Below are 13,209 nucleotides of genomic sequence, written 5' to 3'. Positions count from 1 at the left end.
ACAAGAGAGGACAAAGCTGCTTTACAATTCAGTGCTAGCTTACTCACAATTCAGTTTTGAGACAGTGCATTCTCAGGGAAGACCTTTAAAGATCAGACAGCTTTATTTGTTGTGATCTTGCATCGCAAATCATTATCTGGTTTTATTCTACCTTTTTGTACAAAGCAGCTGAGTGTTGGATCTCCCAGTGATCCACCCCCCACACCTCAGCAGACAACTTATCCAGCTCTTCTATTATCTATACTAGGTAAAAAATTTCAGATGAAGAGATGAGCTGACTCACAGCACAAACAAAAATACTTATACCACAGACACACACAAACACACATACACAAAAGAGCAAATAGAAGAAATGTAACATCTTTAAAACTGCCCACTGCAGTTCTTGGTATGTGAAGAGGATTAGGAAAATATTCCTTCTGCTGCATATTTTAGAGGAGCTGAGCTTCTGTTGGTTTTTTGCCTCCCCTTCAGCTGATGCTTTTTCTCTGATCCCATCAGCACTGTTTTCCTGCTCTCTTGGCTCTGTGAGGTGGGCTGCTGACTGACTTGGTTGTTTCCCATTGGGCACCTCGTTGCATTTGGGCACGTGTTGGGCATGCATTCCTGCTTTTTGTGGGTTTTCAGGGATCTCCTAAAGAGAACCCAGTGGAAGTCCACAAAGATGATGCGGGCCTGAAGGATCGCAGCTGGGTGAGGAAGGGTGGAAAGCCATGGAACAGTTCAGCCTGGGGAAGAAATGGTTGAGGGGAGATCTTACCACATTTCACGACTATCTAAAGGGCAGGTGTCCAGTGGTTGGGGCCAGGCTCTTTTTGGCGGTGCCCACTGACAGATGAAGGGGGAATGGATGCAAACAGGAACATGGGAAGTTCCATGTGAACACAAGAAAAAGTTTCTTTTCTGAGGCTGACAGAGCACTGGAACAGGCTGCCCAGAGAGACTGTGGTCTGGTCTCCTTCTCTGGAGATATTCAAAACCTGCCTGGATGCTTTCCTGTGTAACCAACTGTAGGGAACCCTCTTTAGTCCGGGGTTGGACTAATGCGATCCCCAGAGGTCCCTTCCGATCTCAGCGACTCTGCGGTTCAAAGCCCAGTGTCCCGAATGAACGTGGTGGGTGTGCTGCTTGCTGAGAACTGCCTCCAGTGGGCTGAGGCAGGGCCTCGGCCCGCGGGCCGCAAGGCTGCTGGTGACGAGAATCAGCTTTATTGCATGAAAAGATTAAAATCCGAGCCGGAGCTGCGACGCGAGACCACAGCAGACGCGCTGGGCGACCCGCAAAGGCCTTCGGCCCCGGACGGGAGGCCCGAGCGGTCTCCCTCCAGCACTACAACTCCCGTGATGCCCCGCGGCGCTCAGCCCGCACTGCCCGCTGGGGGCCGCGCCGTGCGCGGGGGCCGGCGCCAATGGCGGCAGGCGGAGGAGGCGGCTGACGGGAGCCGCTGCCCGTCGCGCCCATTCATCGCTGACGCCTTCCCCCGGCTTTCTCTCTTCCCCCGGCTCCGCCGGGCTGCCCGCCGCCGCCGCCATGGAGGCGCTGATCCCGGTGATCAACAAGCTGCAAGACGTCTTCAACACGGTTGGGGCCGACATCATCCAGCTGCCGCAGATCGTGGTGGTGGGCACTCAGGTGAGGCGGGGGAGGGACGGGACAGCGGGCGCGGCCGGGTCTCGCCGCCCCGGGCTGCGGTCGGGGCGTCCCCCGTTCCTCCTGGGCCGCCGACCCGCCGTCTCCGTTTCCAAGGGCACGGGGGGAGGAGGGCGGCCGGGACGCCCTCAGCTGTGCCCGCGGCCCCCCCGTTCCGCTGGGAGTGCCAGTGCCGCCGCCCTCCTTCCCCGGGCTGCCCGGGAACGGTTCTAACGGCCGCGGCTCTCTCCGGGGCTTCCCCCCGCCCTAAGGGCCGCCGGGCGCAGGGATGGAGAGCGGAGGGACGGGCGTCAGCCGTGCTGCAGGGTCGCTGAGCTGTTCTTCCGCCTTTGGGACCTCTTTGTCTCGGCTAGTGGTTGGCAGTGAAAGCGGCTTGACTTGGCGTTACAGTCAAGGGACTTGACTGTGGCCGTGTGTCCCAGCCCTCTAAAGCTGTGAAGCTGAACGAGCAGCTCCAGACCCTTCAGACGTGTCCGAACGGGACGCTGTTCCTCAGCAGAACTTCTGGCAACACAGCGTGCTGGAGGGGAGCGGTGGCAGCTGTGGAGAAGTGAAAATGAAACATTAAGCACAACCAAAACTTGGTGTTAATACACCATCTTTTTATTTATTGAATGTATGCCATTACTCAACAATAGCAGGCTGATGTCAAGAGAATTGTGCTAACTGCTCTGCAGCCAGATATCATTATGTGGCTTTGAAGACACCAACTGTAAGCTTAAAGCTGAAGTATGGCAGAGCTTTCCTTAAAGCTAGTCATAGTGCAGGACTGGCTGTAAGGCAGTGAGCTCTTCCTTTGCTTAGCCAACATCAGTCAGGTGGTTCAGAGACTGTGTCAGCTGCCTTAGAAAAGAGGCCCAGAGCACTGGTACTGAGGAGGAGACTTTGCGCTGGTTGGTTATATCAGGTCCTTCTGGAGAGCACAGGAGCCCATCACTTTACAGAAACTTCCAATCTAATTTACGTTAACAGTAATGTCAGTAAGTTGGTTTTGTTGTTGTCAGTGCTGTTTTTGTTTATTTTTTTATCAGAAAGGTGTGAGGCAGAGGTGTGGCATTTTTATATGTGGAATTCATGGGAGTATTCTTTTCTGCTTCACTCTGATGTGCTGAAGTCTCTTGTAACAACCTTATTCTAGTTAACTTTTCAAAAGTACATGGAGTATGTAAGAATATATTCACATATGAAGGCGACTTTGAAAGTAATGCCTCCGGTTTTATCTAGCATCAGAGGTGGATGTAAGTAAGATGGCAGTAGAGGTTGAACCTTCCCACCAATATTCCATTCATTACATTTTGTTGCGGCGTGACAGATGGCAGCAGAGGGGCAGTCTGACTAAATGGTGTCTGACATGGAAATACATATGAAGCAAAGCGATGTTATTGAATTCTTGTGCAGAAAAAATGGCACCCACTGTCATTCATTGAGGCTTATTGAACATTTATGGAGCCCAAACAGTGGATGTGAGGACAGTGAGGCAGTGGATGGTACGTTTTGGCGGTGGTGCCAGTGATGTGAAAGGCAAGCCATGTTCCATACATGCATGCACAGCTGTCATGTCATGAAATGAAGGTCATCTCAATCAGCTGATCCGCACAAATCAACAGATTGCAAGCAGGGAACTGTGCGCAGAGCTGAATATCGATTGGAATATGCATTGGAAATCATGGTGGCAACACTGGAATATCACAAATTTTGTATCAGGTGGGTTCCATGAGTTCTCACACAGCAACAGAAAGAACAGCATATGCAAGTTTGTCAGGACCTTTTGAACCAGTATGAGATGACAGTTTCCGTATCGAATCGTTACCACTGGTGGGACGTGGTGTCAACACTGAGAACCAGAGTTAAAATGGCAGACCATGGAGTGGTGACATGAGCTTTTTCAATGGGAATTTAACAGGACGCAGCCCTTAGCGGGTAAGGTGATGCACGTTGTCTTTTAGGATGGGAAAAGGGTAATCCTTCTGGATCTCCTGAAACCCGGACAAACCTTCAACTCTGACTGCTTCATCGCAACACTGACTAAGCTGAAGCTTCAAACTTGCAGTCAGGCCAGGAAAGAAAACAATTTTTCTCTTGCAACACCATAACACCCAGCCTCGTACCAGTTGGAAGATCGTGGAGCTCGTTGCCATTCTATCCCTAACTTTCCTACAATACTCGCAGTATAGTCTGGATATGGCTTCTTCTGACTTCCATCTGTTTAGGCCAATGGAAGATGGACTGTATGGGCAACATTTTCCCAGGAACTACACTGTCATAGCAGCTGTGAAACAGAGGCTCACTTCCACTGGTGCAGATTTTCATGAGTGTAGCATGCAGGTCTTTATTTATTGCTGGCAAAAACGTGTAGCTCATGGTGGTACCTATGTTGAAAAGTAGTGTTTTGTACTGAGAATTTGCTCTATCATATAGAGTTCTTGTGCTCTTTGTTTCTGTTGTAGTTTCCATGGAAACAAATGGGAGGTATTATTTTCATAGAGACCTATGTATATTTGACTTGAGTGGCCTACCCTTCAGTATTAATACCCCTTTGGTGTCGAGAATGGTAAGGTATACTGATACTGTATCTTTTAGGAAATCAGCTTGAATGCTTTTATATACCTCAGGAAAACATGTAGCAAAATGTATGGGAAATCGTATCCTAATTTTGTTCTTTTGTTTTAGTCAGGGTTCCTGGAAAATGTAATTGTCTTCATGGACGTAGGGATTCTGTAGTTATTTTATGCAATTATTTTATAGTTAAGATTGTATTGTTTTGGTCATTTCAGTCTAGTTTATGGCAGACCAGATTTCTGGAGATGTCTCACATATGTCCTTAGACCTGACAGTTTTGCTGCAGGGAGTTGGCTTCCATGTGTTTTTGAAACCTGCCTTTTAACAATGTTCCTTATGATATTTTTGGTTAAGTGCTGTATGACTCAAAGCTTTTTCCATAGTTGATTTCTTTGTGGCCTCAGGCATATGCAGTCTCTACTTCTTCTCCTTTTTGTAACACTCACAAACAGTTTTGAATTTCACTCCTCCGTTTTCATTTGTGGAAGCAAGTGCAGTTGGTTAAGGTTTCTATTGCTCTCTGATTTCTCCTGCTGTTTTTCCTTGTTTCCCTGTTGCTTTTCCTGAATGACATCTCTACATATTCAGCAAAGAAAAGTAAAACGTAGATTTTTGTTGTTCCTTATTCTTAGCTATGTTCTGTACCTCTTTACTATACTTCTGTTGCGTTTTGTGCTTACGTCTGCCTTCAGTTCTCATCAAAGTACCCACTTTAATTCTTCCTTTTCTAGCTGTTGTAGAGTTAGCAACTATGTATAATCCTTCCTTTCTTTGAGAGGGTTTTTCCTATATCAACTTGCCCGTAGGATTCATTTTGTACAGTCCCTCTGTTTTGAATGAATGACGTATCCTAGTTTTTCCTTTTTCTGGATAGGTTTGGATGCTGATTACAAAGCGTTCCCCCACAAATGTTAGACATTTAATGACCTCTCGCCCTTTTTTGAGTGGTGTTCCTATGACTCGGTCACCTGAGAATTCCATCTTGTTTTCCACACAAAAGTTGTAAAAGTCATCTCTGTGCCCTGGTTTGGAATCTGTTAAGAAAACTGTGGACTGCTGCTGGTAGGATTTGCAGGACATCCTTACACTGCCAACTTTTTATTGCTATTTTAGGGTTTTGCTGTCCTTCCCAGATACGTGTGCTATTTTTCCTGATTGAGTCTTTCAGTTGCCACCTTACAGCTGTGTTGTTGAAATGCAAAACGGTGTGCAGGCTGGGAATAGTATACAAATGGTATTGTGACCTTATGATGTGCTTTACACCAGTGCTTTGCTTTGTGATCCGTGTAAGGGTTAAGGAGGTTGTGTTGAGGTGTGAACACATAAATACTAAAGTTAAAATGAGATGCAGGGAAGAACAACTGAGTATGGCCTTTTATGTGTTAAGGACGTGTAGGTATTATAAAGAAATACCTACATTACAGAAGAGAGTGTGACTTTTAGAATAAACATCAACAGAATCTGTGTCTTGAGATGTGTAGAAGTGAATTCCCTTTTTCTTTTTCTTTTTTTTTTCCAGGTCTTTAATTCTTGGCATCTCTTTTGGGTTTCTAGAAGTCATTGGCCTAGATACGTACTAACATTAGTGCTAGATCTGTGACAAAGGATTCTCCTAATACCAGTGTTATTTTAGAAAGGAAAAAGTTGTGCTTTGCAGTGTTGATCATAATAGAGACTTCATGATGAAATTGCTTGAGTAACCAGCTGCAATTCATGAAGGGATTTTGGAAAGACCTTTCAAGTGGACATTTATGTGTAACTGAAGACTGCGTGACAGTAAATGCTATTTTGGGACTTACAGTGTTGAAGTATATCTTACAGCACTTACTGTAATTTGGTCTGTTGGTTGCTGCCATCCAAAAGAGCTGTTTCTTAAGGCTCTGTGATTGCCTCATAGATGAGCATGACATTTTTATTTTGCACAGTTTCAATGTTTTTCGTTTTTATTTTTGCATTTTATTTGATGCTGCACAGAGCTTCAGTGCCCTTCCCTGCAGAGGGAACTTGGGCACTTGGTTCATCCAACAGCACATCCTAATCCGTTGTTGGCAAAAAGACAGTTCTAAGTGAAGGAAACTCGAGGTTGTGCCAAGCAACTGGGAAGCTCTGTGCAAACCCATGTCAGGATTGGGCATCCTCCCTATTCATTTTTTTGGACAAGCAATATTTCTTGGGTTTTCAGTGCAGTTGTCTTTAGATCCCTTTTACCTTTGTGATGGGGTGGATGGATCTGCACCGTAACTTCAGTCCTGTCTCTACTGCCTGGGGAGAACTTGTTTTTGCTCCTGGGTTTTGCAAGTTTTCTGTGTTATTTAATTTAATTTTTGAGTGTCTTTGTGTTTCAATGTAATTCCCTGTATCTGGTTACAGGCATAACTGTTTTCCCCTTTGCCATCCCTTCCTTCTGTCAGATCATGCCCTGACTGTTCTGGTGAGTGTTTCAAATGAGCAGCAAAATGAAGCTGACATTAATTAGGTGTTTTCTTATGCCAGGCATAACAAACTTTGCTGCTAAAGTGAAATAGTGCAGTAATTTTGTGTGCTTGATGCCAGGGTTCTCTTCTTATGATTGGTAGCAGTTTTTCTTTGAAAAACTGTATTGTAATTAAAATGGACAGATCCTATATCTTTCCCTCAGGAGACAGCACAAGGAAAACATGTTTTCAGGAAAACTAAGAGAATCTGTAATGAAAGGAACAAGCCTTGGCAAGTGTGTTTTGGGACCTGGAGAGAAAACAGCTGTGTAGGTCTTGGAGAAGATTTCCTTGTATTGGTAGCCAGGAGGTTCACCGACTTCCTCTCAAAAAGTCAAAAAGTGTCTCAGTTGTTTAGGGCTTCTTACATTTGGAAATACAACTTGGCTTTGTTTTGCTTTTCTGGATTGAAAAAAAATAACAAGAATGATATAAGTGATGATATATAAGGGCAGTCTTTCATGCTTTGAAATGTGGATCATTAAACATCACATTTCCGTGAAATAACTGGTACTGGTTGATTCTAATTAAATGAGGTGTTTTTGTCTCAAGTGAAGCATCAGAGGAACTTGGGAATTGATGTATTGAGAAAGGATAGCACTGCAAATCTTCTGTGTATCTGTTAGAGTTTGGCCTGCATTTCTTTTTAAGTGTGTTGCGAATACAGGATTCCTGAACAACTCGGGGGGAGCTCTGTAAGGTCTGGCTTTTCTCGCTGCTCATACATGAGCTGTCTTTTGTGAAGAGACTCCCCATGGATACCAGTCAGGAAGAAACCCTGACTGAGGTACCCACATAGATGCTTTAAAAAGAAGGTAATGTTCCTGTGGACTGTGCCTCAGTGAAAACATGTGAAAACAGTGAAAATATAAGCAGCAGCTTATATTTCCCAGTAATAAAATTAGAGTTGAGTAAGCTGTACACATATTCATTGCTAAGAGATGGTTTAGCTTGCAGGGCCTTTCTCATCGTTTCTTGTGTGACAGAAGTTGCAGGATTTCTGCCATTTTGTCTCAGATGTCAAAGTAGACACATTGCTTATCTGTAGAAAATTCTTCAGGAGCTGTGTCACAGAGAAGCAAAACCTCTCCTATTCGCCATTCCGATCACTCTCAAATGTTTCTTTATTATTATTATTATTGCGTTCTTATTTTCTTTTGCTGTCCTGTAGTAAGTCTGTATTCTGTTTTGGGAGTTCTTTACAATTGTTTTTTTCTGTACAATTTATTTTTTATTTATTTATTTTGCTGTTTGATTAGGTAATTAAACATTTATCTGGTTCACTTGAAAGGAATGATGATAGAACAAGGGGAAATGCCTTCAAGCTCGGGGTGGGTAGATTTAGGTTCGATATAAGGAGAAAAATCCTCTACAGTGAGAGTAGTGAGGCACTGGACCAGCTTACCTAGTGATGTGGATGATGCTCCTTCCCTGGAGACTTTCAGGGTGAGGCTGGATCAGGCTCTGAGCAACCTGATCTAGCTGTGGTGTCCCTGTTCATTGCAGGGGAGTTGGACTAGATGCCCCCCTCAAAGGTCCCTTCCAATTTTAAGGATTCTGTGATGAAGAAAACTTACCCCCACTTGAACCAGTTTTTGTTGGAAATTCCCCAGGACAACTTTCCTAAACATTAGGAAGGCAATGGATTCTTATAAGATGACTTAAAATGTGTGCAGCCAAGCCCATTATTACTTTAATCACACTTGAAATATGCAACCTATGACTGTAAATTCTAATGGTGCTTGTGTATCAGTGAGTCTCATGGTGGGTCTGCGTGTTGCCTTCTTGCAGCATGGGCTCCCTAGGAGCAGGCTGGCTTATCCCCTGAGCTGCTTGTTGAGGTCCTGTGAGACACAGGGAAGTGAAGCTCAAAAGAGTTGGTATGACCTTAAGGACACCCTCCTCTTAGCATGTTGCTAATGGTGACTAGTGATTTAGTGACAAAGGACACAGGCATGACTGAGGTATGCATTGTCTTCTTTGCCTTTATCTTCACCAACAGGATGTTGTAGGCCGTTCTGCCTCTAACTGAGACTCAAAATGGAGAGGAAATGTCAATAGCAGGAGAGAGTTGAGTCAGTGCTCTTTTGGACATGGAGAATGCATCTTGGCACACTGTATATGGGGAGCAAGGCTTCTAAAACTGGGACTGCTAATTAGGTCACTGCGGACTTGAAAATAGAATAAGAAAGCTACAAAGGTGAATGTTGGGATAAGTTGTATTTATACACTTTGGGTTCTTTGTAGCACTTCTTCAAAATTTTCAATGCAGAATGTTTTCCGTTTGCCATGTCAGCAACCCTGAAGAGTTTCTGAAAATAAAATCTTGTTGCAAAGGAAGCTGGGCAAAGTCATGTCCTATCCACCACTTCAGAATTCCTGAGAAGTGTGGCTGGTAATTCAGCTGGTTGCAGAGGAAATTACTCTCATAAGAATTAGTGTAATGGATGGGAGCGTATGTGTACTGATACTTAGAAGAGCACACAGGTGAAATAAGCAGGGACATGTAAATATGGAAGGTAGAATGAGGACGTAAAGCAGGGTCACAAGGATGTTTAATGAGTAGAAATGCTGTTGTTTTTTTTTTTTTTTGTCACAGTTCTAACAGATCTCAGCTTTGTAATTTTTGAGAGAAGTGCCCCACTGTTTCCCTGTTACTGTCCTTCATCCTTGATTCTTTTAGATTAATCTGAAAAAGATGTTGGCAGTGATGAAAATATAACTGTTTATGCAGCAATAAGAAACTGGTAAGATTTACATCATACGTACCGTGTATTGAAATAAAACATTTCTTAAGTTCAGTTCCTGTGCGTATCTTCCCTTCTTTTTTTAGTACTTCTATTTGTACTTCTAAAATTGTTTTGCTGTCCACTGAACTTGGTGAGACAGATGGGTAACAGAGCAGAGCATTAAACACTTATTTCTGAGCAGTTTATAAAAAGTTCCTGTGGTCATTACGGCTTGCAGATATGCCAAATTAGGGATCAGGGTCCAGAGGAAAACCTGACTGATTAGCCACAGAAGATTGGAATGTGTTGAATGGTTTTCTGGAATTGGTATTTCTGTCCTTGCTTCAAATCATGACAGTAGTTCCAAGGAGATGGTAAAATAAGCATGATGGTGCTGCAGATTTAACCCCTCAAATTCTCTGGTACTCTTACTCTACTCTTACTCCTAAGTAATAGTTACTCCCTGCCTACAATGATATGAAAAGTTGTCTGAACTGAATTTGTATTCTGAACAGACTCCATGTCTTTCAATTCTCCCCCCTGGCAGAGAAAGATCAGTTTTGTTTTTACTGCTCCTCTTGCTGTGCTTCCAGATAATTGTCGGTAATGGATGTATATGGGACCCAGATTAAGGAGTGCATTATTAGATAGTGTATCATGTTCCAAAAGCAGATTGCTTCAGTAAGGAAACCTAATGCAATTAGAAACAAATTTCCTGATGTGTGGAGTATTGCAATGTCTCATCAAATGTATGACTTCACATTTGCCATTTATTAAACCACTGCAAAGGATTCAGATAATTCCTTTTACGAATGAAAATACCTGGGCTGTGGGAGTGATGTAGGATATAGTGTTCTAGTTCCGTGTGTAATTTAGTATAGAATCATAGAATGGTTTGTGTTGAAAGAGGCATTTGCAAATAATCTAGTTCCAGTCTGCCTGTCGTGCATAGTGACATCTCTAGATCATGTTGCCCAAAGCCCCAGTCAGCCTGGCCTTGGACACCTCCAGGGATGGGGCATCTACAGCTACAGTCTGCTCTAGTACCTCACAACATTCATTGTGAACAATTTCTGCCTTACATGTAATCTCAACCTACCCTCTTTAAGCTTAGAGCTATAATCCCTTATGCTGTCACTGCATAATCTTATAAAAAGTTGTTCTCCATCTTGTTTATAGGCTTTCCTCAAGTTCTGGAAGGGTGTAATGGGCAGCCTGGTCTAGTATTGAATGTGGAGGTTGGTGGCCCTGCATGGGACAGGGGGGTTGGAGATTCATGATCCTTGAGGTCCCTTCCAACCCTGGAGCCCTCTCTTGTCCAGTGCAAACAAGCCCAGCTTCATCCTCAGCCTTTCTTCATAGGAGAGGTGCTCCAGCCTTCTGAGCATCTTCATGGCCCTCCTCTGGATCCATTCCAACAGCTCCACATCTTTCTTGCACTGGGGGACCCAGGCCTGGACGCAGTACTGCAGATGGGGCCTCATGAGGGCAGAACAGAAATGGACCATCCCCTTCATCCTGCTGGCCACCCCTCTGTAGATACAGCCCAGGATGCAGTTGGCCTTCTCACTCACACACTGCTGACTCATATTCAGATTTTCATCTGCTGATATACCCAAGGCCTTCTCTTCAGGGCTGTTCTCATTTCCTTCAGACTGTATTTGTGTCAGGGATTGCCCTGACCCAGGTGTAACACCTTGCACTTGGCCTTGTTGAACCTCATTAGGTTCACCTGGGCCTAGTTTTCAAGCCTGTCTATGTGCCTGGGATTGCACCTCTTCCTTTCAATTCACTACCATGGAATGTGATGTAGATTTATTTGGAAAAATGTATACAATCTGTGTTGTTTTGCTATTCATCCATTAAAACAAATGATATTGATAAGGAATTGTTTGGTAAGATGATTCATGTAGTAGCAACTCCTAACTGACTACTGTGATTATCAGGGCAGGTTTTCTTATGACGTGCCCATGTTGACTTATTAACTACAGAAAACAGGAAGAATTTAATACATATGCAATATTAATACAATATTAAAAACAAAACACTACCCTCAGAATCTTAATGGTCAGATTTTCAAACTACTCTGGTGACATAACTGTGTCTATTATTAATTGTTAGTTTTAATATGATAGTAATCTTGAACCACTCTTACAACCCATGTGTTCACATTTTCTTATTGGACCATGTAGCCTAATTAGATGTTTTGTGAGAAATTTTACAGAATGCTTTGAATGTAGGTGCTTAAAGAGAGTTTAGAATTTCCCAACCTCTAAGCATTTCACAGCTTCTTACAGATTGTTATTCTGTGGATAGATGTTTGCAGCCATTCAGTAGTAAATATGTGTGTGAATACATGCACACGTGCAGAGGAGGAAAAACAATGTAAAACAACTTCTGTTCATGTATTTAGATTATAAAACATCATTTGTACTAATGAAGCCAATGTAATATAGTATCTATGAATAATAATAAAAAACTACTGGAAGTACAGGATTGTCTTGGCTTGATGGACTCAATTGTATATAGTTACTGCTTTCTGTTTGGTGTCTGCTTTTATTAGTGTTGGATTGCAGAGTTAAGTGTTACTGCAAGATGTTAGAAAATGACATAGATTTTATTTTTACTTGTTTAATTTAGCTTTAAAAAATAGAAGATGCATCTGTCACCATGGCTTTTAAATGTCAAGGTCAAGTTTAGAAAGTTACTGTTTTATAGCAGATTTGTCCTTTATTGCCTATGTGGTATGGTATCCCTATTAGATATAACAAGTCTGTTGAATGCTCCATATAACTGTATAGCAGAGGATAGCTGAACGCTGTGTAAGGGAGTGAAAACAAACTAAAACTGATACACTGGCAGCATTTTGTTGTTCAAGAAGGTCATGTAACTGTATTCCAATTTTCAGAGCAGTGGAAAGAGTTCAGTGTTGGAAAGCCTTGTGGGGAGGGATCTGCTCCCACGAGGTACCGGAGTTGTGACCCGAAGACCCCTCATTCTGCAGCTGGTGCATGTTTCCCCAGAGGATGGTCGGAAAACAGCTGGAGATGAAAATGGTAAGTGTGATCCAAGAGTGTGTTTGTTCTAGCAGGAAATAGACTTTTAATTTTCTGGTGTATTTTACTGTAAAATCAGTTGTTGTAATCTTAAAACACTTTTTTTTTTTTTTTTTTAAATAAGTTTCCTTGGAAGAAAAGACTGCCATTGTCACAACTGTGATGTCCATAAAGCAAATGTCATGACATCAAAAGCTTTTGTGTATTTAGAATATCTTTAATGTTTTAAGCATTCCTGTTTGTTCTTAGCGAGTGCCTTTGAGAAAATCAGGCCAAAGGAAGCATTTCAGTTTCGATAACGATTGTCAATTTTGATAATGAAGCATCAAGAACATGATTTCCTTGTGTGTGCTTTACTCCCCCTTCTCTTTTGCTGTTTAAATAAGACCTTTTCTTGATGTTAGGAGCGTGTGACTTTTTAGAAGGAGGTGAAGAGATGGATAAGCTCTGGACTAAGCAGTAGGAGAACCAAAACCAAAGAAAGCTGTGGCAGACGTGAGGAGAATTGGATGTGTTCTCGTGGCTTACAGTTACTAACTGATTGAGCTACTCCAAGAGATTTTAAGCACACCAAGAACTATGCTTTAAGTTGTCTGAAGGTGTACCTTGAAGCTTTTGTCTTCTGTGATGCTTCATTATTACCTTGCCGCAGATGAAGAAAGTCATCTCAGTGGTCCTTTGGAAGTTTGAACACTCCTGTTGCTCTTGCTCTTTCACAGGAACACCAGTGGCATAGCCACT

The 13,209-nt window shown here is 43.1% G+C and overlaps 1 protein-coding gene across 4 annotated transcripts in view; it reads left to right on the top strand.

Moving 5' to 3' along the window:
• Positions 1-1,436: 1,436 nt before the first annotated feature.
• DNM1L (dynamin 1 like) overlaps positions 1,437-13,209 on the top strand; it is a 36,877-nt gene continuing 25,104 nt past the window's right edge. For 3 of the 4 annotated variants that reach the window (XM_042837587.1, XM_042837586.1, XM_042837585.1), the window contains exons 1-2: positions 1,437-1,632; positions 12,321-12,468. In XM_042837587.1, coding sequence (XP_042693521.1) covers positions 1,531-1,632; positions 12,321-12,468 — 250 coding nt within the window. In that variant the 5' untranslated portion in view covers positions 1,437-1,530. The remainder of the gene's footprint in view (positions 1,633-12,320; positions 12,469-13,209) is intronic. The other variant, XM_042837588.1, reaches the window with a different exon arrangement.

Source organism: Centrocercus urophasianus, unplaced genomic scaffold, assembly GCF_019232065.1.
Source record: "Centrocercus urophasianus isolate 14NV4802_14NV808 unplaced genomic scaffold, USGS_Curo_1.0 seq_73, whole genome shotgun sequence".
NCBI lineage: Eukaryota > Metazoa > Chordata > Aves > Galliformes > Phasianidae > Centrocercus > Centrocercus urophasianus.
Note: the sequence above shows the minus strand (reverse complement) of the source record. Positions and strands in the feature narration are given on the sequence as shown.